The sequence below is a fragment of the Curcuma longa genome, unplaced genomic scaffold (assembly GCF_044706935.1).
Source record: "Curcuma longa cultivar G26 ecotype Majalengka, Jawa Barat unplaced genomic scaffold, ITB_CL_G26_1.1 contig_23791, whole genome shotgun sequence".
Taxonomy (NCBI): domain Eukaryota; kingdom Viridiplantae; phylum Streptophyta; class Magnoliopsida; order Zingiberales; family Zingiberaceae; genus Curcuma; species Curcuma longa.
Window position 1 is genome coordinate 18,029 of NW_027432251.1, and position 24,256 is coordinate 42,284.

The 24,256-nt window shown below is 40.1% G+C and overlaps 5 protein-coding genes and 2 pseudogenes across 5 annotated transcripts; 1 reads left to right on the plus strand and 6 right to left on the minus strand.

The window, feature by feature from the left end:
* Window positions 1–1,592: 1,592 nt before the first annotated feature.
* Window positions 1,593–3,366, minus strand: LOC141818208 (putative galacturonosyltransferase-like 7). The gene has a single exon (XM_074705748.1). It carries the CDS (start codon window positions 2,951–2,953, stop codon window positions 1,868–1,870), a length of 1,086 nt encoding a protein of 361 aa, XP_074561849.1. The 5' UTR covers window positions 2,954–3,366; the 3' UTR covers window positions 1,593–1,867.
* A 525-nt stretch (window positions 3,367–3,891) lies between these two features.
* On the minus strand, window positions 3,892–5,667 carry LOC141818216 (putative pectinesterase/pectinesterase inhibitor 28). Its single transcript, XM_074705756.1, has 2 exons — window positions 4,689–5,667; window positions 3,892–4,604 (listed from the first exon to the last, which is right to left on the minus strand). Exons 1-2 carry the CDS (start codon window positions 5,665–5,667, stop codon window positions 3,892–3,894), a joined length of 1,692 nt encoding a protein of 563 aa, XP_074561857.1.
* A 367-nt stretch (window positions 5,668–6,034) lies between these two features.
* On the minus strand, window positions 6,035–9,949 carry LOC141818205 (GDSL esterase/lipase At1g28650-like; annotated as a pseudogene).
* A 221-nt stretch (window positions 9,950–10,170) lies between these two features.
* LOC141818204 (RING-H2 finger protein ATL5-like) lies at window positions 10,171–10,700 on the plus strand. The gene has a single exon (XM_074705745.1). It carries the CDS (start codon window positions 10,171–10,173, stop codon window positions 10,672–10,674), a length of 504 nt encoding a protein of 167 aa, XP_074561846.1. The 3' UTR covers window positions 10,675–10,700.
* Window positions 10,701–11,345: 645 nt separating this feature from the next.
* LOC141818203 (dynein light chain 1, cytoplasmic-like) lies at window positions 11,346–15,273 on the minus strand. The gene is made up of 3 exons (XM_074705744.1): window positions 15,145–15,273; window positions 14,896–15,001; window positions 11,346–11,428 (listed from the first exon to the last, which is right to left on the minus strand). Exons 1-3 carry the CDS (start codon window positions 15,271–15,273, stop codon window positions 11,346–11,348), a joined length of 318 nt encoding a protein of 105 aa, XP_074561845.1.
* Window positions 15,274–15,756: 483 nt separating this feature from the next.
* On the minus strand, window positions 15,757–16,597 carry LOC141818218 (phylloplanin-like). Its single transcript, XM_074705758.1, has 2 exons — window positions 16,390–16,597; window positions 15,757–16,238 (listed from the first exon to the last, which is right to left on the minus strand). Exons 1-2 carry the CDS (start codon window positions 16,562–16,564, stop codon window positions 15,868–15,870), a joined length of 546 nt encoding a protein of 181 aa, XP_074561859.1. The 5' UTR covers window positions 16,565–16,597; the 3' UTR covers window positions 15,757–15,867.
* A 1,438-nt stretch (window positions 16,598–18,035) lies between these two features.
* LOC141818207 (blue-light photoreceptor PHR2-like) lies at window positions 18,036–22,628 on the minus strand (annotated as a pseudogene).
* Window positions 22,629–24,256: the final 1,628 nt, after the last annotated feature.

Below are 24,256 nucleotides of genomic sequence, written 5' to 3' on the forward strand. Positions count from 1 at the left end.
AATAATAATAATAAATCATTAATCATGGAGGAGCTTTTGAGATATGATTAAATTAATTACTATAAAATATATTTACTGTAGTGGATAAAAATCAAATTTTGATAAAGCTGAAATAATATCTTCCTTCACAGTAGTTAACTGTAACTTTTCAATTTAATTTTTCACAGATGATTATGAAATTAATCATTAAGTAACGAATTCCATTTTTTTACTGTAAAGGACTGATTTAACATTAATAATTATAACACCATTTTCTTCAAATAAGCATTCTAGTAAATGATTAAGACCATTTTTATCCTATCAAGAAATCAAAAACAAAAATACATCTGATTTAGTTTAAGATTATCATACATAAACTTTGATTATAGAGAATAAAATATAATTTAATATTATTTAATTCAATTTTAAATAATATAATAAAAATTATTTATTTAAAAATTTTAATATATAATTTAATTTAATATTTTATTTATAAACTGGTAATAAATTTATATAAATATATAAAAATTTTTTTTTAAAAAAATTTACATATTTTAATAAAATAAATAAGTTGGATTTAGAAAATTATATTTTGCTCTCCTATTTAAATCCGGAGTGGGATTGGAATTTAACTCCCGCCGTCGCTGTTTCTCTTCCCATTCCTCGAGAGCACCTACATCATCGTCGTCGAAGCAGCCGTTGCTCGAGTACACGTATATCGATGTCACCTTCATCCACACAAGGTGACATCAAACTCGCCCTTTATCATCAAGGGCAGCTTAATTTGCACATCGAAGATCGTCCTCGTATCATATTCTCAGACGGTGATCAAACAGGCTCTGGGTCCCCAGACACTGCTCGACGATGATGACTTCCGTGGCATTAAGTCAAGAACAAGAGGAGGGCCTACCAGTCCATGGAGGAGATGCTTTGCCGCTTCGAGAGTGACACAGCCAGCCTGGCAACCTCATCCATCGAATCTAATCTCCTACAGTGAGGGAATCTACGGTCTTCTTCTCCCCGGACAAGCTCGAGTCTCCGATCTTCGAGAAAGAGGCTAATCTTGTCGTCGGATACAGCGATGAGAGAATAAAGATCCACATAAACCAAGCCCAACCAATCAAAGCAGGATACCGTGAGATGGGAGGCTAACAAAAGGGGGTTTGGGAAAGTTAATCCATGCGAATGGTATTATTCTCCCACTGTTCTTCTACTAACCTCTCTCTGTCCTTTTCTGATTTGCATGCATTGATACAAAGATGGCACTGCTCAAACGAAAAGCAAAGGGAAAATTGTATGGAAAGTCACTACCATCGTCGCCCAAATCCACCGACAACCCACAAGAGAAGGGAAAAAAGACACGAGAAAAAGGCTAAATAAATGCTCTGACAGAAAAGAAAGTATGTGATTCCCCATGAGTGATCTGTGGCCCTTGGCGAGCACTATATCTTATTAAAAGGGCAGCTGGAAGAGGCAGACTTCATACGTGCGGGAAAAAACGATGGGCCTGAAAACAGTGTTCTGTGGAGGCACTCACAAAGTTGTTTCTTTTTCGTAAGCATCAGAAGTTCCAATCGACAATAGCAATATGCAAATGCGTAACATTTCAAATAAATGCAACAGAATGAATTATCCGTCTATCTTTTTATTCAGAAAGCAGTAGTCAAAATGAAAGATCGCCTCGCACCAAAATGGTGGAGAGCAACGAATACAGCAAAAAAGAAAGAACAAAATACGAGTAAGAATCAGACGATGTAGAGAAGAGAAACAAAAAATAATGGAGAAAGATGAAAATGGAAGTGCTTTAGATGGGGATTTAGGGTGAAAAATAGAGGGGAAAGGGAGAGAGCTAAGTACCAGATACGGCAGGGCAGAAGCTGTGCAATGATCATTTGGCAGCAAAGCCGTAGAGGTCGTAGGGCGCCCAGATGTGGTCGAGCGGGCAAGGCTGGTTTGAGTCGAGCCGCACCCAAGGCTTGCCCTTGCCGCTCCAGTGAAGGAGGCTCACCGGCCCTGGGTGGAGATCCCGACAGCTGCCGTTCACGTTGTCCCCGCCGAGCCCGTGCTGGTTCCACCTGTGCTCGATGGGGGCTACTTTGCCTGCAAATACAAGAAGGAAGGGCGGAAGAGACCCCAACTCATAGATTCGCCCTGCTCCGCCGGGCGCCGCGCCCCTCTTCTGTACCTCCATCCACCGTTCTATCCGCCGAGTGTACCCCGCTCGCCGCCATCGGACAAGGTCAAGCACCATCACTCCAGTGTTGAAGTAACAAGGCCGGCGACCCGCAAATGTGGCTGCCAGGCGCCTGTTGGACCAGAACAGGTCGGTGAAATACTTAGTGAAGTTGGCGTGGCAGTACTCCGGCGCGCCAATGGCCCTCGATCCCAACCCCTTCCGCCATAGCTTGACGATGTCATCCATTACCACCAGGTCAGAGTCTAGGTAGATCACCCGGCTCACGCACAGCTCGAGAATGTCCGCCAGATAGTTGCGTGCGTAGTTGAGCGGCTGATCCAAAGCCTGCCGCACCGACGTCGAAATCAGCCATCGGACACGGTCCGGATCGAAGTAATACGCCTTGAAGCGGAGACCTGGGAAGGCCGAGCGCACCACCGACTCCATGCCCAGCTCCGAAACCAAGAAATGGAAAAAGACGTTCTCTGGGCACTGGGCGTGCATCAGCACAGAGTGAACCGCCGCGATCGAGCCCCGTAGGTACTCCTCGTCGAGGGTGATTGCGACGTGGACAAGCGAGGAATCGCAGACGGAGCTGCCGTTAGCAGACGGGGGTTCACAGTCGGCGGCATTGTAAAACCGGGGCGCTTGCTGGAAGGCGAAACCTTTGGTCTCGCTAGAGGAGGCGGATAGCTGGTGATTGTACCCGCCGCCAGGAAACCGTAGATGCTGGGAGGACCGAATGGCCTCGGCTGGAGGGGAGGACTGGAAGGACGGGGACAACAGCACCATTACCATCGCGGCGGAGCACAATCCTGAGAAGCGGAAGATCCACCGAAGGGTTCCTCCACCCCGGCGGCTTCCGCCTCCCCAACCCTTCCGCCGACGCCGACGCCGAGTCTTGAAATCGAAGATATCAGCGAGGTGCGCAAGCGCCGACACGAGGAGGAAGGCGACGGCGCCTTTGATTCCCGCCAGTGCGAAACAGAAAAGAGCCGACTCCACTACCGATCGCAATCGATAAGAAGAAGGGAGCCGACTCCGCTACCGATTGCAATCGACGAGGCTTCGAGCTCGGTCTTGAAGCAATCGCCAGCGGAGAAAAGCCCGACGAACCCTAGAAGCGAGGGGGAAGAATTCATCGACGACAAGGAAGCGAAGGAAGCTCTGCCTCGAGACTATTCTCCATCCTCCGCGGCCGCTCCTCTCTCCCCCTATCTCGATCGTCTTGTCTCTTTCTTGCTCTGCCAGCGCAGCAGCAACTGGGATGGGGTTCATATGACAATTCTGTTTGTTTGTCAAATAAGAGAAAAAAAGGTGCCTTTTAACAAAAATACCTCTCCTGAATTCCAATTTCCTAAAACTAAAAGGGTTAATAAATAAATTTATCACATAAAATTATAAATATTAAAGCCAAAATAATATTTATAAGAAACTACTTAAATCAAAAAAATTTTAATCATATTTCAAATATAAATAATATTTAACATCATCTAGTACACACAATGTTTCACCGACAGCTAGCAAAATAAGCCCGTCGGTGACGGTAATTGCCATGGGAAACAGTTTGACTGATGGAAAAAAAACGTTCCTATATGCCAAAAATGGAAATTTTCACTGACGGGGAGCATTTCCCATCGGTGCAGGGACGCTATGATCTTCATCGACGAGGTAGTTTCGTGTGAGAAGGTCGTCGATGATATAACGATCGAAAATCTCTGAGCGTGCATCATCAATTAATGGTTGGATCCTGATGGCGGGAGCAGGCCGAGGGTGAAGGGCACGCCGGTCTGCGGCAGCCAGGAATTGCCTTGGATGAATCGTTGGACGGTGAACTTCTGGGCGTGGTTAAGGTCAAGGTTCTTCACTCCCTTCCACTTCACCCTCTGGCTCTTGTCGGCGCCAGGGCCGCGGTTGTCGATCTCGGAGTAGAAGCAAGTGTTGAGGCCGAAGTCGCCGAACCACGGCAGCCACCCCTGGGGATTGATCAAGTCGTCCAACTGCGATTGCAGCACGAAGGTCCTGGAGTATTCCTTCCACGGGCGCCCCAGGAAGGTGGGAAGCTTGTTGCGAAAGGGGTAGTATTCGGGGTCAGCACTGATGGTGCAGTTGTGGAGGATGATGGCGCCGGTGGATCGCCGGTCCTTGCGCCCTTGCGCTGTCACGATGTTCTGCTGGTTGTCCAAAGGCTTCCGGGCCAAGATGAGGCAATTCTGGAAGATGGAAGCAGAGTCGCCGAAGATAAAGTCAATGGTGCCGGTGATGGTGCACTCACGGTAGAACTGTCGGTGGGTGTGCACGTACAGCGTGTCCTGGTACCCGTCGAGCCGGACCTTGTAGAACACCGACTTGTCCGACTGCACTCGGAGCGCCACCGCCTGGTGCTTCGCTGCCCCTGCTGAGTTCTCGATCCACAAGTCCTTGGCGATGAATCCATCTCCAATCACAGCTGCATCGATCGGTACGTAGATTCATATTAAATAATTAATTAAGCATGGATTAAGTTGTTTAGATAATTTATAATTAAGCTTACCGACGGTGGCAGTTTTGAAGGTGGTTACACCATCAACGAAGTTGATGCCGCCGGTGATCTTGGTCTTGGTTTGCCCGTCGCCGACGAACATTAAGTTGGTATGGCTCCGGTTGACCTGGACCTGCTCATTGTACACGCCTTCCTTGATGTAGATAACGACGTGCTTGACGCTGTTCTTGGGAGCGCGTAGCAAGGCCTCGCTGATGGTCTTGACATCGCCGGAGCCGTCCTGGGCCACTGTGATAGCAGGCTTCAGCTCGGCCGGGCTCATCTGAAGGAGCCTTCGGTTGCCGCCGGAGACCCACGATGGGAACTCATTATCGACTTCGAGGAGCTTGCGGCTCAAGCCACCGAGGTTGAGCTTGTCGAGTGTGTCCCCGAAGTTGGTGACGATGGCCAGAACGTTGCTGCTGAGCTCGGCGGAGCTGTTGAGCGCCTTGCGCATGGATGCCGCGGCGTCAGTGTCGGCTTCCTCGAACCCGTCGAGGCACGTCTCCTGGTACGTGATGCTGGCGCTAATCCACACCTTGAGGTCGTCGATGAACTTGTCGATCTTTTCCAACGAGAAGTCATCGAGGCGGTTGACGGAGTTGCGGAGGTCGTCGACGGCGTAGTCGAGGAGCTCGCGGCAGTTCTCGAGGGCCTCGGAGGTGCGCGGGTCCTTGGCGGCCTCCTGAAGCGTGGTGGAGTGCTCGAAGGCCTCCTTGATGTGGTTGACGGTGACGTTGAAGACCAGGTTGACGAGGTCCTTGGGCTCCGTGTTGTTGCCTGCGACAGAGGAGAGCGTGGATTCACAAGTCTGCTGGTAGTCGGTCGGCTGGCAGAATGCCTGGATGTTTTTCTGCGAGGTGGACAGCTTCGTCACTTGTGCCTCAGAGGTATCGTCGCCGTGGTTGTTGGAGACGGTGACGACGCCGACGGTGGCAACGACGGCCACGAGGACGACCACAGAGACAACTAGACCGCCGCCCTTCCCCATGATAAATTATCAACCAAGATTTATTCTTCGTCCCCTTCCAAGCAAGGGAGATTATTGGAGACTGGAAGGGGGAACTTATTTGGAGATGGATGGTAACGAGACCCCGATGGCATTTGGACAACGAGGGGGTCAAAGCTTTATATAGTGCAGGGACGAAGGCAGTTCGTGGCTGTGCCTGCGAAACGGAACGTCCAACAAAACGGGAGAGCCATTGAGACCCAAATAGGTGGTTGAAGCGAAGAGACTGAATTAGGTAGCAATTTGTATTCGGCGTACGAAGGGCTCGAGGCTACGGTAAGCTCGGCGTCCTTATTTACGGAATCAGTTCCTTGGTCAACACCTTGACGAGATATGAAGCAAGTTGTCCTTATTTACGTGAGTTCAAAAATATATGATATACGCTCTGTGCTATTGTGCCATAAGCTGCCTCAATTAGGTGAATGTCATCTTGAGAAAATAACATCAGGCCAGGAAATGAAAGCAGATGGATCACTGCAGACCTTTGCCTCCTTGTGACCACACTGAACAATTCGGCTGACATTATATGACGTTTGGCCATTGTTTCCACAACAACGAGTGTAGCCTTAAATTCTGCACTCAGAATTACCACACTATATCAGGATTCTATCAAACTACACAATAGAATAGCAAGTGGATAAATATTTGGACAACTAATTCATCACCTAGTTGGTTAACATTGACTCTTGCCATAGATAAGAAAACAGGCATCTCAGTACAATTTTTTTTGGATCTCGACTGATATAGAAATTTCTTATAGTCAACTTTAACTGATCTATGCCATTGTTTGTGTGCAATATGTGCTCATTAGTTATCTGCAACTATAATAACAGAACAAAACAGTGCAGGATGCCGCAAGAAAAAAAAAACAATTAACTACAAGAAGTGCTCCATTTGAAGTAGTTTTGGAAGAATTAGGAGTTGAATTTGGTTTCTACAATGATGGCTAAAACATTAGGTTTAGTGTTCATCTGAATAGGATGCATGGCTTAAATTATCCTATCAAGTTTCAAAAATTCCTTTCCGATGTTACAACCAAAGGCAAGTATTATTCCGAATCAAATGAATTAGGTAACAAACTGATGTCATTGTAATTGAGGTGAGATTGAAACAAAGCAATGAAAAGTAATGGCTGCTGAACTAAAATTGCACAAGTAAATCTCAGTCGGGGGGACATGGAAGAAACTTGAATCTAAATTTAGTATAAGAACTTTGCCAAAAACTTAATGTAAAAGGAATACACACCAAAAAGTTGGGGGCATGGAAGAAGCTTATAGTTGCACTGTAGTAATCTGCATAGATGATGGTAACATGTCGGTGAAGCTTTCGAAACCATTCCAACTCTTCGAGAAGTAGGTGATTGTGGTACTCAGAGAACTCAGAACTCATTCAGCCACTTAATACGCCCTGTTCCTGAGTCATATTCCACAGCATTATTGCTTTCGAACACATCTAGATATGCTGGAACACATCCAATTGGAAAATTTCCAGGAACTAAGAATGTCTTTGCCCCAAGTTTTATTAAATCCTGTCCAAAGAGGAAATATAGAGACCTAGTTCATTTTTTTTTTCTTTAAGCAAGAATCCAAATATATGCTCTGAAAAGGAAGATATAGGAACCAGAGGCAGTAACAGATCTTGTTAATAATGCTAGAGTAAAAACATCCAATTATACTCAAAATTATGATGTACAAAGATTACTGATAGGTCAATAGCAAATGATTCACACTGATGGCAGAAGCAATTGCACTAATCACACTAGGAGCAAAGGTTCTTATATCATCCGCCTTGTTGCCTTGGAAGAATGGATGGTTATGGTCATTCCCACCCATCTCTCCCATCAGAATCAATGAAGTATTCAATAATTCTTTAGGATCTAGATACAGAAAATTTACAGTTACCAACCAATATAGCCAACATGCAAAACCTATTGAAATCAGGTTCTTCAGCACATTAATGAGACACTGATAAGTAAAAAACAATTATATGATAAAATGAAAATTCTCAAGCAAAAGTTAGCTGAATTTTACTTTTTGGTCTAACTTGGTCAATATTACTAAACGTATAACATTGTTATATCAAAATACTCCTAACCAACTTGGTCAAGATTGCTTAAATTTAATCAAAATCACTCCAACTTGATCAAAATCGTTTTAACACTCATGTAGCAATTATGAGCTGCTACTATGTGGAGCAAGTTGCAGCAGCTATAATCATAGTAAAATTACTTCAATTTAATCAAAATTACAACAGATGGAGCATTGTTATATTAAAATATTTTTACCAATTTAGTCAAAATTGTTCAAATCAAAATTACTCCAGTTTAGTTTAAATCGCTTTAATATTGTTGTAACAGCGAACTGCTACAAGCTACAGCCCTAGCAGCTGCTGCAACTTGTACTAACTTTTTTTTTTTTGAAAAGGAACAAGAAGAACCATTACTTATCCAAAAAAACCAAGTCCCTTTTTCTACAAAGGTTAAGGGAACAAATAGAAGAAAGAAAAAGGCGCAGGCTTACCAGAGGATAGCGAAGGCAGCAACTGCTTGAACTCCTCAATCTGCATGCGCAACGACTTGCGAGTCCACGAAGCATCAATCCCCTTCGCACTGAAAAAGTCGAGGTCGAGCGTGGTGGCTCCCGCCGCAAAATTAACCCCCTTGCGAAAAGCCCCTCCCTCAAGGTACGGCCGGACCAGCGGCAACCCCAATCCCTGCGCTGCACAAATCGAATCAAGGTCACTCACATCGGTCCTTTCTATTGCCCAAACCAGATTATCAAAGGCCGCGACCCCACCAATGAAGTCGAGGATGACGCTGCCGTCGGTGTGGCAGCGGCCGAAGAAGGTACGGCCATACGGCGGGATGCCACTGGGACCGTCGACTCCACCGAGGCGGACAGCGTTGCCAGTATCGGTGATGGAGTTGTCGAAGCTGAAGATGGCGGAGAAGCATCCCTCTGCAGTGGTGAGGCCGCGGAGAAAGAGAGGGGCGGCGGCGAGGAAGGGCGAAGGAGGCGGCTCTCCGACTTCAAGTTTTTCTATTTATATCTAATTACAAAAGAATAAAAAAAAAGTAAATAATAAATAATAAAATAAATTTTTAACTATTTTATTAAAGATTTTTATTAAAAAATCATTGATGATTTTAAAAATCTAAAATTTATATTAAATTAATATTATTCACTCTAAATAAGTGCGTATAAGAGAAGAACATACAAATGTGATGTTGAATTTTCAAAAATCAAGATGAATGTTTGTGTTAGTTGGTACGTGATGATAAATTCACTTATCAATTTCAGAACCAATATTATACATTATATACTTTTGAGATATGTAATCAAAGTTATAATTGCATGTCAACGGACACACACTAATGTTGATTCTTGAAGATTAATATCATTGTGTATGGTGTTGGATTTTTAAATTCAACATCACATTCAAATTTAGCATAATACACTAGATTTAATGATGTTAAAATAGTAAATTAATATCAATTTTAGATTTTTAAGATGATCGATAATTTTTAATAAAAAACTTTAATAAAATAATTATTTTATTAATTAGATTTTAAAAATAGAAAAAATATTTTTGAATTTGTATTAACCATCTTGTATTTTTTTAAAATTTTTTTATTAAAGTTTTAAAATTAAAAATAAAATAGATAAAATTAGAAGAATATCTTGAGTTTAATTATTAAATTAAAAAAATGAGTTCTAGTCAGAGTCATTAATATCTTTTATATGAAAATATTTAATAATATAATTAAGTTTTTATTTTTTATTTTTATCTTTGATGGGTTCAGTTTAAGTAAGAAAAATCAATATACAAGTTAACAGAGAAAAATGAGAGATACTTTCATGTATCGAAATCACAAAATTAATTTTTTTAATGAATTTTGACTCGGATGTTTTGGAAAAAAAAAAATGAATGACCTCCGGAGAGGTATAATGCCTTTTGAGAATTTTAAAAATATTTTAGAAATTTTAAATTTTTAAATGAGTCCTTTGAACACGCATGACACTTGCAAATAAATCTCCAAAAAGATATCTTTACCCCCCCATACTTGTTTTGATAATTCCTTCATGGTGTGCTTATATAGATAAAAATAAAAGAGAAATGGTTCAAAATTATCTATTTAAATGTGACGTGTATGGCATTCGTAATCAAGAAAAACGTGTCTCATAAACATCTGAATTTATTTATGTCTATGATCTGATCAGATCATCCAATATTTTTATTTTTAATCTATAATATCACTCTCCATCTGCTAGCCGCCGCCATGAACAGGTTCCTAATTTGGCATAACGCAAAGTCAACTGTATAGAAACGGAAATAAAGATTATAAAGCGCTGGATATATTCATTGTCCACTTGATAATGAAGATCAAGATTGGCCTTGTGATAGGTAAAGAATTGTGATATAAAACTAGCTTTTTCTTGTTCTTCTCCTTGCACCTTGATTTCTCTTCTTCATCGATCAGAGCTCATGAGCCAAGCAGGCCCAAGTGGGTCGGCTCCGACGACATCGCCGCCGAGCTGGCTCAGCCCTGTCGGGCACGGCCGCCTCCTCTACTTTCTCTTCACAGTTCTCAACGTCGGCCTCATCCTCCTCGTCTACTACTATCTTTGGCGCCTCTTCTTCAGCCGGTCTGACCGGCTGAACGAGCCGGCCACCGTCGCGACAGCCCCGTCGTCTCCGTCAGCCGGCTCTCCCTCCGCCTCCACGCTCATCGCGGGCAGCCTCCACTCTGAGACGCTCTCGGCGCTGCCGGTCTTCGACTACGCCAGTACCGCTGCCGGGGACGAGAAGTTGGAGTGCGCTGTGTGCTTGTCGGAGTTCAGAGACGGGGACAAGGGGAGGCTGCTGCCGAGGTGCGGCCACCGGTTTCACGTCGACTGCGTGGACACGTGGTTTCAGTCGCACTCCACCTGCCCCATTTGCCGGTCCACGGTCGAACCCAAAGCCTCAGGTTCTGATGAAGCAGTTTGATTGAAGGTGTTTTATGGTAAAATAATTTAAATGCAGTGTTAATTTTTGCCCAAGTGAAAGTTCTCTGTTTGTAAGCTAATATGAATCTATTGGCTGCTCAGAATCCAGAAACATCAGTTTACTTGTTAAACTGAAAATTAGAGGGCAATCCGATATGATGATCTTCTTAACCTGTTGGAAATTGAAGAAGCTAATAGATACCAAAGAATAAGGAAAAAGAAATGGTAAAGAATCATTTTTTAATACTTTATCTGCTAAGTCAACTCGTCGATTGAAATTGTAACATAAACTAAGTTTTCAACTGATTGACTTATTCATAATATTTTTTTAAAAAATTAATGGCGTGACGATTAACTAAAGAAGTTTTTTTCCCCTCCTAATTAATTTCTATTCTACCCCGCTTTTCATTCCCGTTGAATTTGAGATAAAATAAGAACTCTCAGACCTCACATATTCTAAACATAATTATTGTTCTAAACATCAAAATAAGATTATTAAGAAAATGAATTTCATCCTATTTTCACATAATTTTTCTTGCATGTCACATAAACCACAGATGGTGCAACTGATCGAAACAACAATAAGTTCAGCTAAAGCAAATTAAGGTGGGATCAGAATCAGAAACGTGATGTAGAAATGCATGAAATGACAGCCAAACTGCCAAGAACTTCTCAACCTGACTTGAACAGTAAAACTGCCTTGGAATCCACGTAGAGATAGATGAAGTGCTTTGACTCGTGTGTCACAAATGATCCTAGACAAGCACAAGATGAATTAGAGGGATAATCACAAATTTCGCCCAACTTTGATACGGTTATTTGTAACAAAGTAAAGCACAATTACAAGATTAAAAAAAAAAGACATCTAGAATCATGGCCTACCAATTTCACAATAAGGTAGCATGTGAAATCAATTGAGAGTTGAGCAACTAAAAGCTAAACTATAGAAGGAATATGTGAAAGACAAAATCTAGGAGATTCTAATAAAAACATAAGCAAATCAGGCATAGTAAGATTCTCTAGTGTGTAAAAAGTTTGTGAAGGTCCATAAAGTGCATGGTTTTCTAAAGGTTCTGATATTCATACTAGAAGCAATAAGTATACAATACTCATTCAATCTTATAGAGCCAACCCAAAGAGTTTCAATGCTAGTTTTCTTTATTTTCTCACTAGAGATTATTAAGATTGTAAACCACACATTTGAAAAGAAAAAAAAATACAAACTAAAAGAAACAATATGATTTCCTCAAGGAAAATTGGATAATAATACACACTATCTATCATAACTGACACCTACTATTTATAGTACTTCCAACTTAATGACCCATAAAAGAAACCAATTTTGTCCAACTAAGCTTGATCAAATGCAACATATTAGCAGGAAATGAAGGATTTATGGTGTAAACAATACTGAACCAGTTTCTGGGTTTCTGCTTAACTGGTTGCAAAGTCATCAAGCCAAGCTGCCCATGGTATCAAGCGAAGTTTGGTAAAATATTATGGTTTTTTAAATCACATCCACTAGAGTTCTTGTTCACTTGGATGACGAGACAATAGTTATTATCAATGCAGTTCTGGAAAATAAGCGACCTTATCACAATTTTCTCTAAAATACAGAATTTTTCGTACCTATTGCTTTCTTAAACATTTGATGCAATTCTGCTTCTGAAAACTTAGTTTATGTTAATTTATTCAGCACCAGAAGCCAAAAAAAAAAAAAAGTTTCAGAGATACTCAAATATGAATGACATACACAAGGAAACCGTAGCTAAGCAAGGAACATATGTGACATCTCAAGCATTTTAAATATAGAGAAAAAGTAACATTTTCTTATCAAGAGAGAAGATACAGAACTAGAGATGATATATGTTCTTGCACAAAAGTAGGATAAATTTCTAGTTTGAACTGGAATGATCTGATCAGTAAAGTTCAGAGTGGTTTTTCTTATTAGAAGATTGGTCTCCTTGCAACTGGGGAGAGAAGTTATTTTGAATGACATGATTATAACTGATAGTCACAAACCCATTAATGCACTATTTGAATTATATTTAGTCTCCAATAAGATTAAACCTATAAGAGACTTTCTTAGGAATTCCATTGAGGATAGCAGATCTGTTCATGTTCGACCTGATCAAATGGGATAATGGCTTGTGTTAGCAAAGAAGGAAGGTTTGAAATTATCAGGTTTGAGAACCCATAAACCAGTCAACTTGCAAATTGTTGTTCAAGCATGTTACCCTATCCCATTCTCGCCTATACAAACATCAAACTGTTATTCCATTAGGTAATCCTGGAGTTATGCTCACAAATGTCCAACTCTCTGAGCGTTAACACAGGATCACAATATCAGACTTTCTAACCTAATTTTACAAAGTCCTAATTAGAAAATTTATGAACATGAATCTGTTAGGATGGAATTCGCTACAGATGCTCAAATATTGTGTCTAATCTCTCATGCTCAGTGCTGTGATATACTTCAGTGGCCTTGTAGTAATGACAATTAATTCCTCTATAATTCAGTCTATCTACCTTCTCTCAAAGTTCTTTCTTGCAGTTTTACAGTCGTTTGATCATCTGAAATACAAAATCATTGTTTGAATAGCACTACAATGCAAACTAAAGAATAAATAAAATTTGTTGAAGAAAAGTGTTCTGCTTATTGGTATCATTTGCTCTTTTGGCTGCTCTTCACCCCAAGTTCTGTCATGTGATATTGCTGAGGGATGCAATTTTATTTCTCTTTGTTCCTTTCCCAATCTTCCCTGAAAACCGTTTCTTTATTCATTAATTGACACAATGTGTTGGCTATATGAGGGAGAATAAAGTTTTCATGTTGGGGCATCAATTTCTCCTTATTGTTAGGTTTAACTATTGTGTTTTGATATTTACTTAGGTGTTTATATTTGATCATGTGTATGAAACGTAGAAGTTTATTCACATAACATAACAAATAATACATGTTGGTCACTTGATCTTCACATAACATAAAAATAATAATATATGTACCCCAGTGCAACAGAATATGACACAAAACATCATTATGAAGCTTTATAGGAAGACACAAGGCCCTGAAAATTGGGAGAATATGTGTAAAAGACCAAGAAACTTGTCTAAAATCAAATGATAAATTACAGTCAAAATGAAGAGAAAGTTCAACTTCCGGTGAACAACAAAAAGGAGATGCCTTTCTAAATGCGCATGTGTTCTTCCATCTTTGCAAGTTTGTATCATTCATTCCTTCACTTTCAAATTAGAATTTCATAGACTCCCATAAAATCCGGTGGGAAACACTATTTTTTGGCATGAAACAAAATGGTCATACAAGGGAATCAAAGATACTTTACTTGCTAACAATTTGGCTAAGGGAAGTTCACAGAACAACAGCAGATCGACCATACCAGGATAAAGATCTTAAGACTACCCCAGAACAGTGGAAAGGCCATGGGCTCAATCAAAACAAATAGGGGTGAGCTGCCACATCTCAGTCACTTGTAAGGGACATATACGGCTGGGCCTTGTACAACCAAGTAGTATCTCTATTAACACCACATCATTCTAATTTTCCATCGAAATCAAACACATTAGGTGAAATAAATGAGGAGTGTGAAAGCGCAGGCAAGGCTAAAATCACCGTTTCAATCATCATGGAGTCCAACTTCACACAAGAGTTTTTACATAAACTTGTAATTGTCCTGATGGTACTTGCACAGAATATGGATCTTCATCTCAAACAACTGAACATATACACTTAGCTACCTTCATGTTGGATCCTTGCTAGGCAGCAACTTTCGCCATATCTGGCTCCATGTCAACATCTTGGAAATATCTATAAATGCAATTCAATAATGCAAGGGTATCCAACACATGGTCTGCACACGGTTGGCTCTGGTCAATATTCAGGAAGCAAAATAACAGGATTTTCCATGGAAGGCAAAAGACTCAAGGAAAAGCCTGCCCTATCATCTCAGATTTTTTGGTAGACCAAAGTTTCTTTTTATTCCCACTCTAATACATCTCAACAGTTATCAAGATATTCAATATTACGCTAGGGATTTCGCCTTCGATTCAGTAAACAAAAAGTCCATCCATATAGCTATTCGCAGAACTCACCCGACAAAAAAGGAACAATTTTTCATTGCCCATCGACGGACCAAATAGCACTTGTGAATACAGCAAGAAATAGCAACGAAGATGGAAGAGAGAACAAGAACGAGGAACGCACCAAAGTTACGACCCACAATGCAGTGCCAACTCTGTCCGTATCTAGCATCGAACTCCTTCTTGATGTGCTCCGCGATGTTCTTCTCCACCGCATGCTCCTGGAACGCCTAGATTCCAACCGAAATCCACAAAACGATGATCTCAAGAAGCAGCCAACGCCAGTGGAACATGATGAAAAACCGTTTTTCTAACAAAAAGTAGGAGAAGAAAGAAGGGAAAGATTAGGGAGAAAGGATTCTCTTCGCCATACAGCGCGGGCACAGGCGACCGCGTGGCTGCGCATCTCGTCGTCCATGTCTACCGCTTTCAAGACGACATTCGGCTTCTGCGCTGCCGCTCCCTCATTGCCAATCTCGCCGCACTTGCTATCATCCGCCATCGCCTGCCTTCGGCGTTGCCCCGAGAAGCTCCGTTGCCCTCGCAACTCACACAGCAGGAGGATCGATGAGCGACTACTGCTTCGATGTCAGAGCCATTTTCCAGGATAAATGAATTCAAAATTACATTTTTTTTTACTAATACTTTTTTAAATAATATTTTTTTAAATACTCTTAAAAACTTATTAGTGTTAAACGCCTTTAATATTTTTATAATAAAAAAAATACTTTCTTTCTCTTCATTTTTAAGTCATCAGCATAATTTACAAAGATAAATCCCTTTTAACATTAATTCTATTTCATAGTGTATATATATATATATATATACACACACACGATGTTAAAATTTTACATTAAAATTTTTTAATGCAATTAAATATATTGTTTTTATAATAAAATTCGGTCCATAGTATTAAGGAAAATAAGATATTTGAATACAAATTCAATTCAGTTGTACTTAAAACCAAATAACTAAGATTTAGAGGTACTTATATAATTTATATTCATGTAGAAGAAGTACATGGAGTGATAAGTAATTAGATGTTCAAGCATTATGCATGATTAGGAACGTAGATGCACACATTGCCCGTGCATAATTATTCCAGTACTGTAGATAGATAGATAGATAGATAGATAGATAGATATGCCTTCATGGCGTCGTTTCTAACATCGTTTTTGGATCTCACAGCACCAACTGGAAAATCCGAGGGGACAAGATTGGTGACCACACCAAAAATTCCACCATGATTCACGCTGCCGGGGAGCAGTTGCAAGGGCGCTTGCATCCCGTTGGACGGAAGCGACGAATTACAAACGGAGAGTGGCGTGGGAACGACGAGCCTGCATGTGCGCAAGAGCTCGGGCACCGTTAAATTGACGGCCAACATAAACACAAACGCTCCGTTGTTGTTGGTCACTGTTGTGTTGACGACGACATCTGGCCCGCATCGCAGCACCACGGTGGCATCTGCGGCTCAGACCAAGATAATTTATTAGATATATATATATAGAGAGAGAGAGAGAGAGATTTTGTGATTACGTTTAGTGCATGCTGGCGGCGGGGAAGCAAAATAAATCTGGGCAAAAATTGAATTGAAGTGAGGGAATTAAAGATTTACTTGCAAAAACTGGTGTTGCTAGGGTGGTATTAACGGCGCCGGAGATGCCGCATGGCACCGTGCCGCTGACCATGACGTTGACGTTGACGTTGACATTAACCAGTTGGGAAGCCGCTGGCGGCGCAATGGCTGAAGCCATCAGCAGCGCCGCTACGAGTGCAATCTTCAGAGCCATTTCAGTTATATGGTGGCGATCGATCGAGGTTGCTTAGCTTGTTGATGATGAATTTGCGTTCCGTTTGGTTGGAATTTATAGGCAACAACTGATTCATGCATGTGCGTAACGCTTAGCTTCTTTCTGAATCATTCTTAATTATTGCTATTCGGGCGTGTAAAGGTCTGAGTGATACACCCATGGAGTGTGCGATATGGACCGGGCGAGCAGGAGCATAATGCACGCGCGATAGAGCGAGGATCGATGGAGCAAGAAGGCCTTAATGCTCATCGTCAAGAAAAACTTTCGATGGGATTAATATAACTCAAGACTTGAGATGAGGTTTGTTACGTTGCTGCGACTACTTCCAATTTCAGTGATAATCGAGTTGTCATCTTTTCTCGACGAATAATTAACATATTATTAAAGATCGATATTCTTATTGAACTTGTACATTGGTGAAACGAATCGAACATGCACTTGGAGAGATTTTTTTAAAAAGAAAATTATAAACAATACTAATGGCAATAGCAATCGTGATGGTAAGCGATAACCGCCTTGATAATTAACAGCCGAATCAATAGTGCTCCACTGATTCAGTGTAGTGTGATGGTAACCGCCTTATGAGAGAACACTTTAGCAATCTGTAAGTGCAAAGGAGCATATCATGTTGGAGGATTATATGCTCCAACGTTGGCTCCGACAATTATGAGGTCTATGGGGCCCACTACGTGAAGCGGTCGGGTCAACTTAGACGACAATGAAATCAGGTGGAGCACATGAGTAAAGTGGCCCAAAATAGATGGATCGAGGCGAATCGGCAAGGAGATCGACTGGGTGGGCCAAGTAAAATTGCACGATCTAATTAGGTAAACCAAATTAGTCAATCAAAGTTGACAACTGAGGGGTCGCAATAAGTTGTAAGATCTAATTAGATTAGATTAGATCGAATTAGTTAGATTGAAAGTTAATAAATATGAACTAGTTAATTGATTTAGGAGGGCATATAAGATTTTTAAAGCTGAAAAATATTTTGTTTTTATGCACCAATTATATTAAAATAATATTTAATATTATTCTAATAATAAAAAAAGTATCTCCTTTTCATAAACAAATTTTAATGAAGTTTTTTTTTTTTAAAAACTATTTTCTAGCAAGTAGCATAAGTGCAAGACTCTTTACTACAAACGGAAAAAAAAACATAAACAGATAAAAACAAAAATGTAAAAACAATAATGGAGATTAAGGAAAAAATGAATTATTATTTTATTTATTTCTAAATTTTTTTCGACTTTAAATGGAGTTTAAATTTCGATCTACCAACCCATACACAAAATCATATGTAAATAGGACGCCATCAAAATGAAAACGTGAGATGGATCATGAACCAGGCCAATCTGTTTCTTACAGGCCCGATTGTCACGCATCTCAGTGGGCACATAGATTAAATTCCCGGCGCCAAACTAATTATTGCATGCGACAACGGTGAAATTACAAGCATCAACCGACCTTAACAAGACTAGAATTTAACCTAGAGCTGAAACAATTCAAACTCTCAGATACATAATTGATATAAAAATATTGATTTCAATCTACAGAAGCCGAAACAGCTGCTTATTATGAAGGGGGCACAGAAAATTTGTGTGCCTGAAAAGTTAAAAATCGATATCTGAGACAATACAAGGGCACAAATAATGATTGTGGTAAAGTAATGGAGAACTTGGTGTCTCAATGACCATTTGGTCAAGGTTTCATTTGAATTTCAGATGGTAAGCAGAGTTATGCTAGAGCAACAGTGCACGAACTATTGGGCACAGCTTCCACCATTTTATTTGCAGAGCTGCACTTCATGGTGGTGAACCTGGCAATGAATTCAAACAGTGTTTCATTCCGACAAGATAACTTTCAACAGGATATTAGATGCATTTTAGAGTTCTAGAGACACGATACATGTTTCCAGATTTCTAAAATATTGCTACTTTGAGTCATTTATGAGTAACATGCTTATACAATTTGAAACCAGAAACAAAATGATACAAGCTTTAAAGCTTGGTAAGGTAGAATATCACACAAGGAGGAATAAATAGGTGGTGAGGGAGAAGGGAAAGGAATAAAAGAAACACATGGATAACCAATTTCCCCCTCCTCTATCCTGTTCTTCCACCACCCAACTAAACAAATCAGTAAGCTTGAAGAAAATTTTGTATCATCATGTTTAACAAAGATGGCAAATCAATTATAAGAATTAAAAACAAAATGAAAGCAAATCAATTATTAAACAGAAACAGATTATGCTAATACACCTGATACAGATATTCAAAGGCGGATAGATTCTATAGTTAATTGATTATAATGACTAGCACAAAGGGTAGAGGAGACCAAACAAAATCACTATTTAATATAACTAAAGATGATTTAAATGATTATAATATCACTAATGATTTAGACTTGCATAGTGCTCAATAAAGAAACATAATTTGTATAACCAATTTCAAATAGTTGGGACAATCAAGCTTAAGTGTAAACGAAAGGAAGTTTTGAGCCGTGTGCTACCTGAAGAAATCCCTCCATAACAGTTCAAACATCAACGAGTTGGCACCTCCATCTGCCGAATCAGGACTACAATTCGCTGATGAAGCAGCAGAAACATTCCTATAAACCAAACAAGCATCACATCACTTATACAAAGTGCAGAAGAAATAGTCACTACAAAAATCTGTCTTTATTCTTTAATTTGTCTGCTTAACCTATGATAGCAAAGAGACACATTTTTGTCTAATATAATATTACCTAGTAGTATTCTTCAACTCCTCGAACATAAAGCGAGGAGAAATGCATCCTGTTGATAGCCATGGTGAGATTTTGCACGAGAAAGTAGCACCATGTATGCTATCTGTGGTGGAAGTCCTTGCTTTGTTCGGTTGTGCCTGCCATTCAGCAGCAAACTTCTTCAATCTGTCTAATGCTTCAGTCTCACCACCAACAGGAGTGCTGAAGAAAGGCTTGCGATCCTGTATTACACGAAAAATGTAGAAACATGATTTCATCACCAATTGCTTCATACGATATCAGAGTGCAGAGAACACTATCTAAAGTCCAAACAATACCGTTATGAAAAGTAATTATATCCAAATAGAAGCTTTTAATCTCAAATTTCTTAGTCCTATCCGACTTTAGTTCTAAGATTCTTTTTATGAATGCAGCTGGTCTAACCATGGATGTTTTCTGATCAGAACTATAATAAATAATCACATAAAGAGGGAATATTTTAATCCTATGATACTCTAATCACAATCCCAAAAAGCTACCTAGTTGATCACAATCACAAAAGGAGAGAGTGCATGTAGGAATTTGCCTAGTTGATCAGCTATATCTATGCAGAAGCCAATCAAACTTCTTAACATGTTTTTACATTAGGCGTCCAAGAACTGTAGTATGGAAAGATAAAAGGAAAAGAGGATGTAGCGCCATGACTTGCACAGATTACATGCACACTAGACTATACTTGGTAGGAAAAAGACTAGATGGAGCATAATGATTACAAACCATCTGATATGCCAGCCTATCAAATAAAAAATAAGGCCTCTTGATCATAATGTAAATAATATAATAAGCTTGAGTGAGCATTTGGTAACAGTTTGGGCAATATGCCAACTCAAATACCCCACCCAACTAAGATGTGTAAAATAAGAGCATAGTTTCACTTTTAATCAACTTATAGAAGCTTACTTTACAAAAGAATTAGATCGATAATTCAGAAGAAAAACAAAATTTGCTGGAACTCTATTGTTGACACATTAAGCAATCATCTGAAAGCCCTTAATTTTTTTTCATGTTTTTTATATTTCTTTATTTGTTTTCAAAAATTGAACCAAAAAGCCATGTAACCTTAAAGATTATGCAGCATTTGTTCACTAGTTTGGTCCATTCACAAGATAGATGCCCCGAATGATAAAAACAAATAGCTAAGAAAGAAGAATATACTTTGGGTACAAGAACAAGGAACAAGAGAAAGCATGGCTAATATTTTTGTTGTCGAAAATCTTTGTACCAAAATGCAAAATGAGTGCTTTCTGTAAAAAATAAGAGTCGATTATACAAAGTCTTAAGGCAAGTAAGGCATCTTTCATCAACCAATCTCTTTCTTTATGACTAGAGTATTCTTTTATAAGTCACAAGGCTTGCACACAAAGAAAATTGAAGCTTTCTCAATTGTAAATAAATGTAAAGTAAATATCATATAAATCTATAATTTGAAAGAATCTGTTATGTAGCCCAAACTTTTCACTTTCGGCAAGAGCAAAACCCATCTCAATGAGTAAAAAACTAGGAAAAAAAACAAATGAATTACAGACAACATGTCTTCTTTTTCCACAAGGTATAGTGATGTCAAGTTAAGATAGCTTACGGTGGCTATTGAATTTTGTGAAGCTAGATGGACATTTGATACTCATAGGAAAAATTTTGTAACAAAGGTAGTCTGATGCACAAAGCTTCTGCCAATGCGGAGTTCCAAGGAAAGGTCTATTGTACGCAATCTTACCTTGCTTTGCAAGAGGCTGTTTCCGAGACTTGAACTCATGACCTCCAGGTCATATAGCAACAACTTTACCGTTGCACCAAAGCTCTCCGTCAAAAATTTTGTAACAAAATATAAATTGTTCCAGTAGTAGATAATTGATTCAAACATTTAGCACCAATGAACATCAGTGACGTGAATGCCATCTTATGAAGGTAAAAAAACAAAATACCAAATATGATTTTCTCCAAAGAACCATAATCTTCCTTACTGGACGCACTAAGCACAGACATTTATGCTTACAACCTAGTAGTAGTTGTTCGTTTTGGATGACAAAGCCAAGTAAATCAGCCAAGGTGAAATTACCCCATTAGCATTTTTATCTACCGTGGACTCGTGAAATCCTTGTTCTCTTTGCAATTACCCTTTCCCTTATTTAAGGCGTGTAAAATTTGCTTTAGTAATCAAAAGATTAATGGATCATTACTTTCTTTAATAAAATTAAAAAAGTTATGATCTTTGTCTATATGGAAGACCATAGAAACGTTAAGATTTAGAGATGACCTGCGACATGGTTGGCGCCGGATTGAACCCAAGGTCTTGCATGCTAGGGATCTCCCCAGCTTCGACTCCTCCCCTTGATGGCATTCTTCTAAGTTCCTCCGGTGTGTCAATCGTTTTTCTCACCTTCACGCATTTCATCTTCTCCTTAAACCCTCCATAATCGGTGGGCATTTGCTCCAGCTCGAACGGAAAATCGTCAATGTGCTGCAACGTGCTCCCCCAGAAGTACTTCACCTCGATCCCCTCATCTTCCATCGCCTTCCCAACTCGCTCCTCCGCGCGCACCTCATCGCGGGAAACCTCCCGGTGAGCATACACCGCATCGGCGCCAACTGCGCGCGCGAGCTCCGGCAGCACCGCCTCGGGGCAGCCGACCCGCACCACGAGATCTGATCCGCGGCGGCGCAACCCGGCGCGGAGGTCGGCCACAGAGTCGAGGAGGAAGCGAGCGCGGCGGTGGCCGGTCCGGTCGAATCCGCCGGCGGAGCGCCTGAAGTCCCGGGGGTCGAAGAGGAAGACGGGGAGGAGGGAGAGGGAGTCCGCGTTCGCAGCGGAGAGGGCTTCGTGGTCGTGGAGGCGGAGGTCGGCGCGGAACCAGACGATGGCGCAGCGGCGGGAGCCTGCGGCGACGATGGGGTCGGTGGTGCGGTGGCGGAAGATGGATAAGGGGGAGAGGAATACGGAGTTGGATAATCTAGAAGGAGTGAAACGGGAGGAGGAGGAGAGTTCGGAGGGGAACGGAGAGAGAGAGGGAGAGGGAGGTAATCTGAGTGGGGATCTTAAGGCGGAAGGGAACGGATGAAAGTAGATTGGAGGAGGAGGAGGAAGAAGAAGAGGAGAGATGAGGGCAGAAGAGAGAAAGAGCGAGGGAGGCAAATGGGAGTCGATTTTGGTTGTCCTCTTCTTCGGAAGAGGAAGAGTGAGAGTGGCGGCGGCATTGCATCGGGTGCAGAGCAAGGGAGGACTGAGAGAGGAGAGATGTGGAGATGGGTGCGAGAGATGGAAAGGCAACTGGGAGGCAATTTCATTGCAGAAGCTTTGTTAGGTGGATTGCTTTTTTATTATTTATTTTTGACAAGTTTTTCAATTTTTGTTAATTCTTAATATTTCTTCCGTTGAATTACTTGATAGGGGTTAGATCCACCTACCCCTGTGATGCACCAACCCCCTCCCCTCCTGAGCTGTAAAATCTTTTTTATTTTAAAATATCCAATAAATATTTTTTTATCGTTCTAAAATATCTAAATCATCAACTTAACTATAAAGAAGAAAACACATAATAATTTATAATTTAATAATTCAATTTTTCTGTGTTCAATTTTTTAACGCCTCCGTTTTTTTGATTCATATGAAAGAATAAGGAGAAGGTGATGTTGCTCTCAATCTTTAAACTCGTGAATTTACATGTTGGAATAAGTTTCGATCATTTCAAATTACTGAAGAGGGTTGAATTAATTAGCTTAAAACGGGATTATTAGGTGGAAAGAAACATTCTGAAAATATAGAAAGATGAAAAAAAATTACTAGGAAAATATGTAATTAAAATCTTGACATGTGAATTTGAAAAGAACCAATGTATTATCCAAAAGAAAGAGCGAAAAATCGAAACCAGATAATTTTCAGATTCGAACGGTCACAAAATGACTGAAGTCGCACAGTTCGACCACAATGAACAAGAAGAAGGGTGTCGTCGTAAGTACTGTAAATGTGAAATTATTGTTGAATCTAGACATTAAACCACCATGTTAGAATATTTACAGTGTCACAAAAGATGTTAGGAATGAAACTAAAAGAAAGAAAATACACATCCATCATGCAGATATTCGCAATGGACTGAGATTTCAGATGTTGCTCGCATATAAATGGAACAGAGTAGACAGGCATAGTAGCTTAATTGGTATAGCATATGATATCCAAGTGTTTAGGATTGAATTGATAGAGAAGGCACGGTAAAGATCGATTAGCAAGCTGTCGGGTCAAAAGAGTTTTGTCGTACTGGATAGAAGTTAGAAATCAAAATAAGTACTAGAGTTGATCCACTAGAGTGTTGTAATTTCAAGAACTGCTTACTTTACTACGATTATAGTTCCATCTTGCCGGTATACAGGGAAAATAATAGCAATTTAAGTGCAGGAAAGGGAAGGTCCTCAACCTATAGATCAATAAAGATGTACCCAAGGTTTAAAATACTCATCCCTAATTTCTCATATAGAATAGTACAATTTTGATATTGTATTTTATAGACAAAAACTACAAAAGAACAACAAGCATTATTGTAATTCATCTAAACACATTATGTATCATGTCAAGGGGTGTCAAATATTAGTGTGATATCATACTATCGACATCGACATGATTAACACAATAACAAGGGATAAATTAGTTATGCGAGTAGTGTTGAAATTCAATAATTTATCATAACAATATGTTTCGATCATGTTATTGTTAAGCCATTACGGTACAAAATTTCAACCCGTGCATGTACCAAATAAGTTAAGAATTTCCACAAAGTGAGGAACAAGGTGACAGACTGATCCTTCACTATATGTCCATTCATTATATTTTTCTTAACATATTCACAAACGATCTCAGAATCTTTAAAGCCTGTTAACTGTATTAGACAAGAATAA

What these genes read in the sequence shown, in the direction of transcription:
- LOC141818208 (XM_074705748.1), bottom strand. Translation starts at nt 2,953, where the DNA reads ATGGTAATGGTGCTGTTGTCCCCGTCCTTCCAGTCCTCCCCTCCAGCC.
- LOC141818216 (XM_074705756.1), bottom strand. Translation starts at nt 5,667, where the DNA reads ATGGGGAAGGGCGGCGGTCTAGTTGTCTCTGTGGTCGTCCTCGTGGCC. An exon ending in CTTCAAAACTGCCACCGTCG is followed by an intron (nt 4,605 to 4,688) that starts GTAAGCTTAATT and finishes CGATCGATGCAG; the next exon opens with CTGTGATTGGAGATGGATTC.
- LOC141818204 (XM_074705745.1), top strand. Translation starts at nt 10,171, where the DNA reads ATGAGCCAAGCAGGCCCAAGTGGGTCGGCTCCGACGACATCGCCGCCG.
- LOC141818203 (XM_074705744.1), bottom strand. Translation starts at nt 15,273, where the DNA reads ATGGCGGATGATAGCAAGTGCGGCGAGATTGGCAATGAGGGAGCGGCA. An exon ending in CGGTCGCCTGTGCCCGCGCT is followed by an intron (nt 15,002 to 15,144) that starts GTATGGCGAAGA and finishes GTTGGAATCTAG; the next exon opens with GCGTTCCAGGAGCATGCGGT. An exon ending in CATTGTGGGTCGTAACTTTG is followed by an intron (nt 11,429 to 14,895) that starts GTGCGTTCCTCG and finishes GTGCTTGTCTAG; the next exon opens with GATCATTTGTGACACACGAG.
- LOC141818218 (XM_074705758.1), bottom strand. Translation starts at nt 16,564, where the DNA reads ATGGCTCTGAAGATTGCACTCGTAGCGGCGCTGCTGATGGCTTCAGCC. An exon ending in AGCAACACCAGTTTTTGCAA is followed by an intron (nt 16,239 to 16,389) that starts GTAAATCTTTAA and finishes TCTGAGCCGCAG; the next exon opens with ATGCCACCGTGGTGCTGCGA.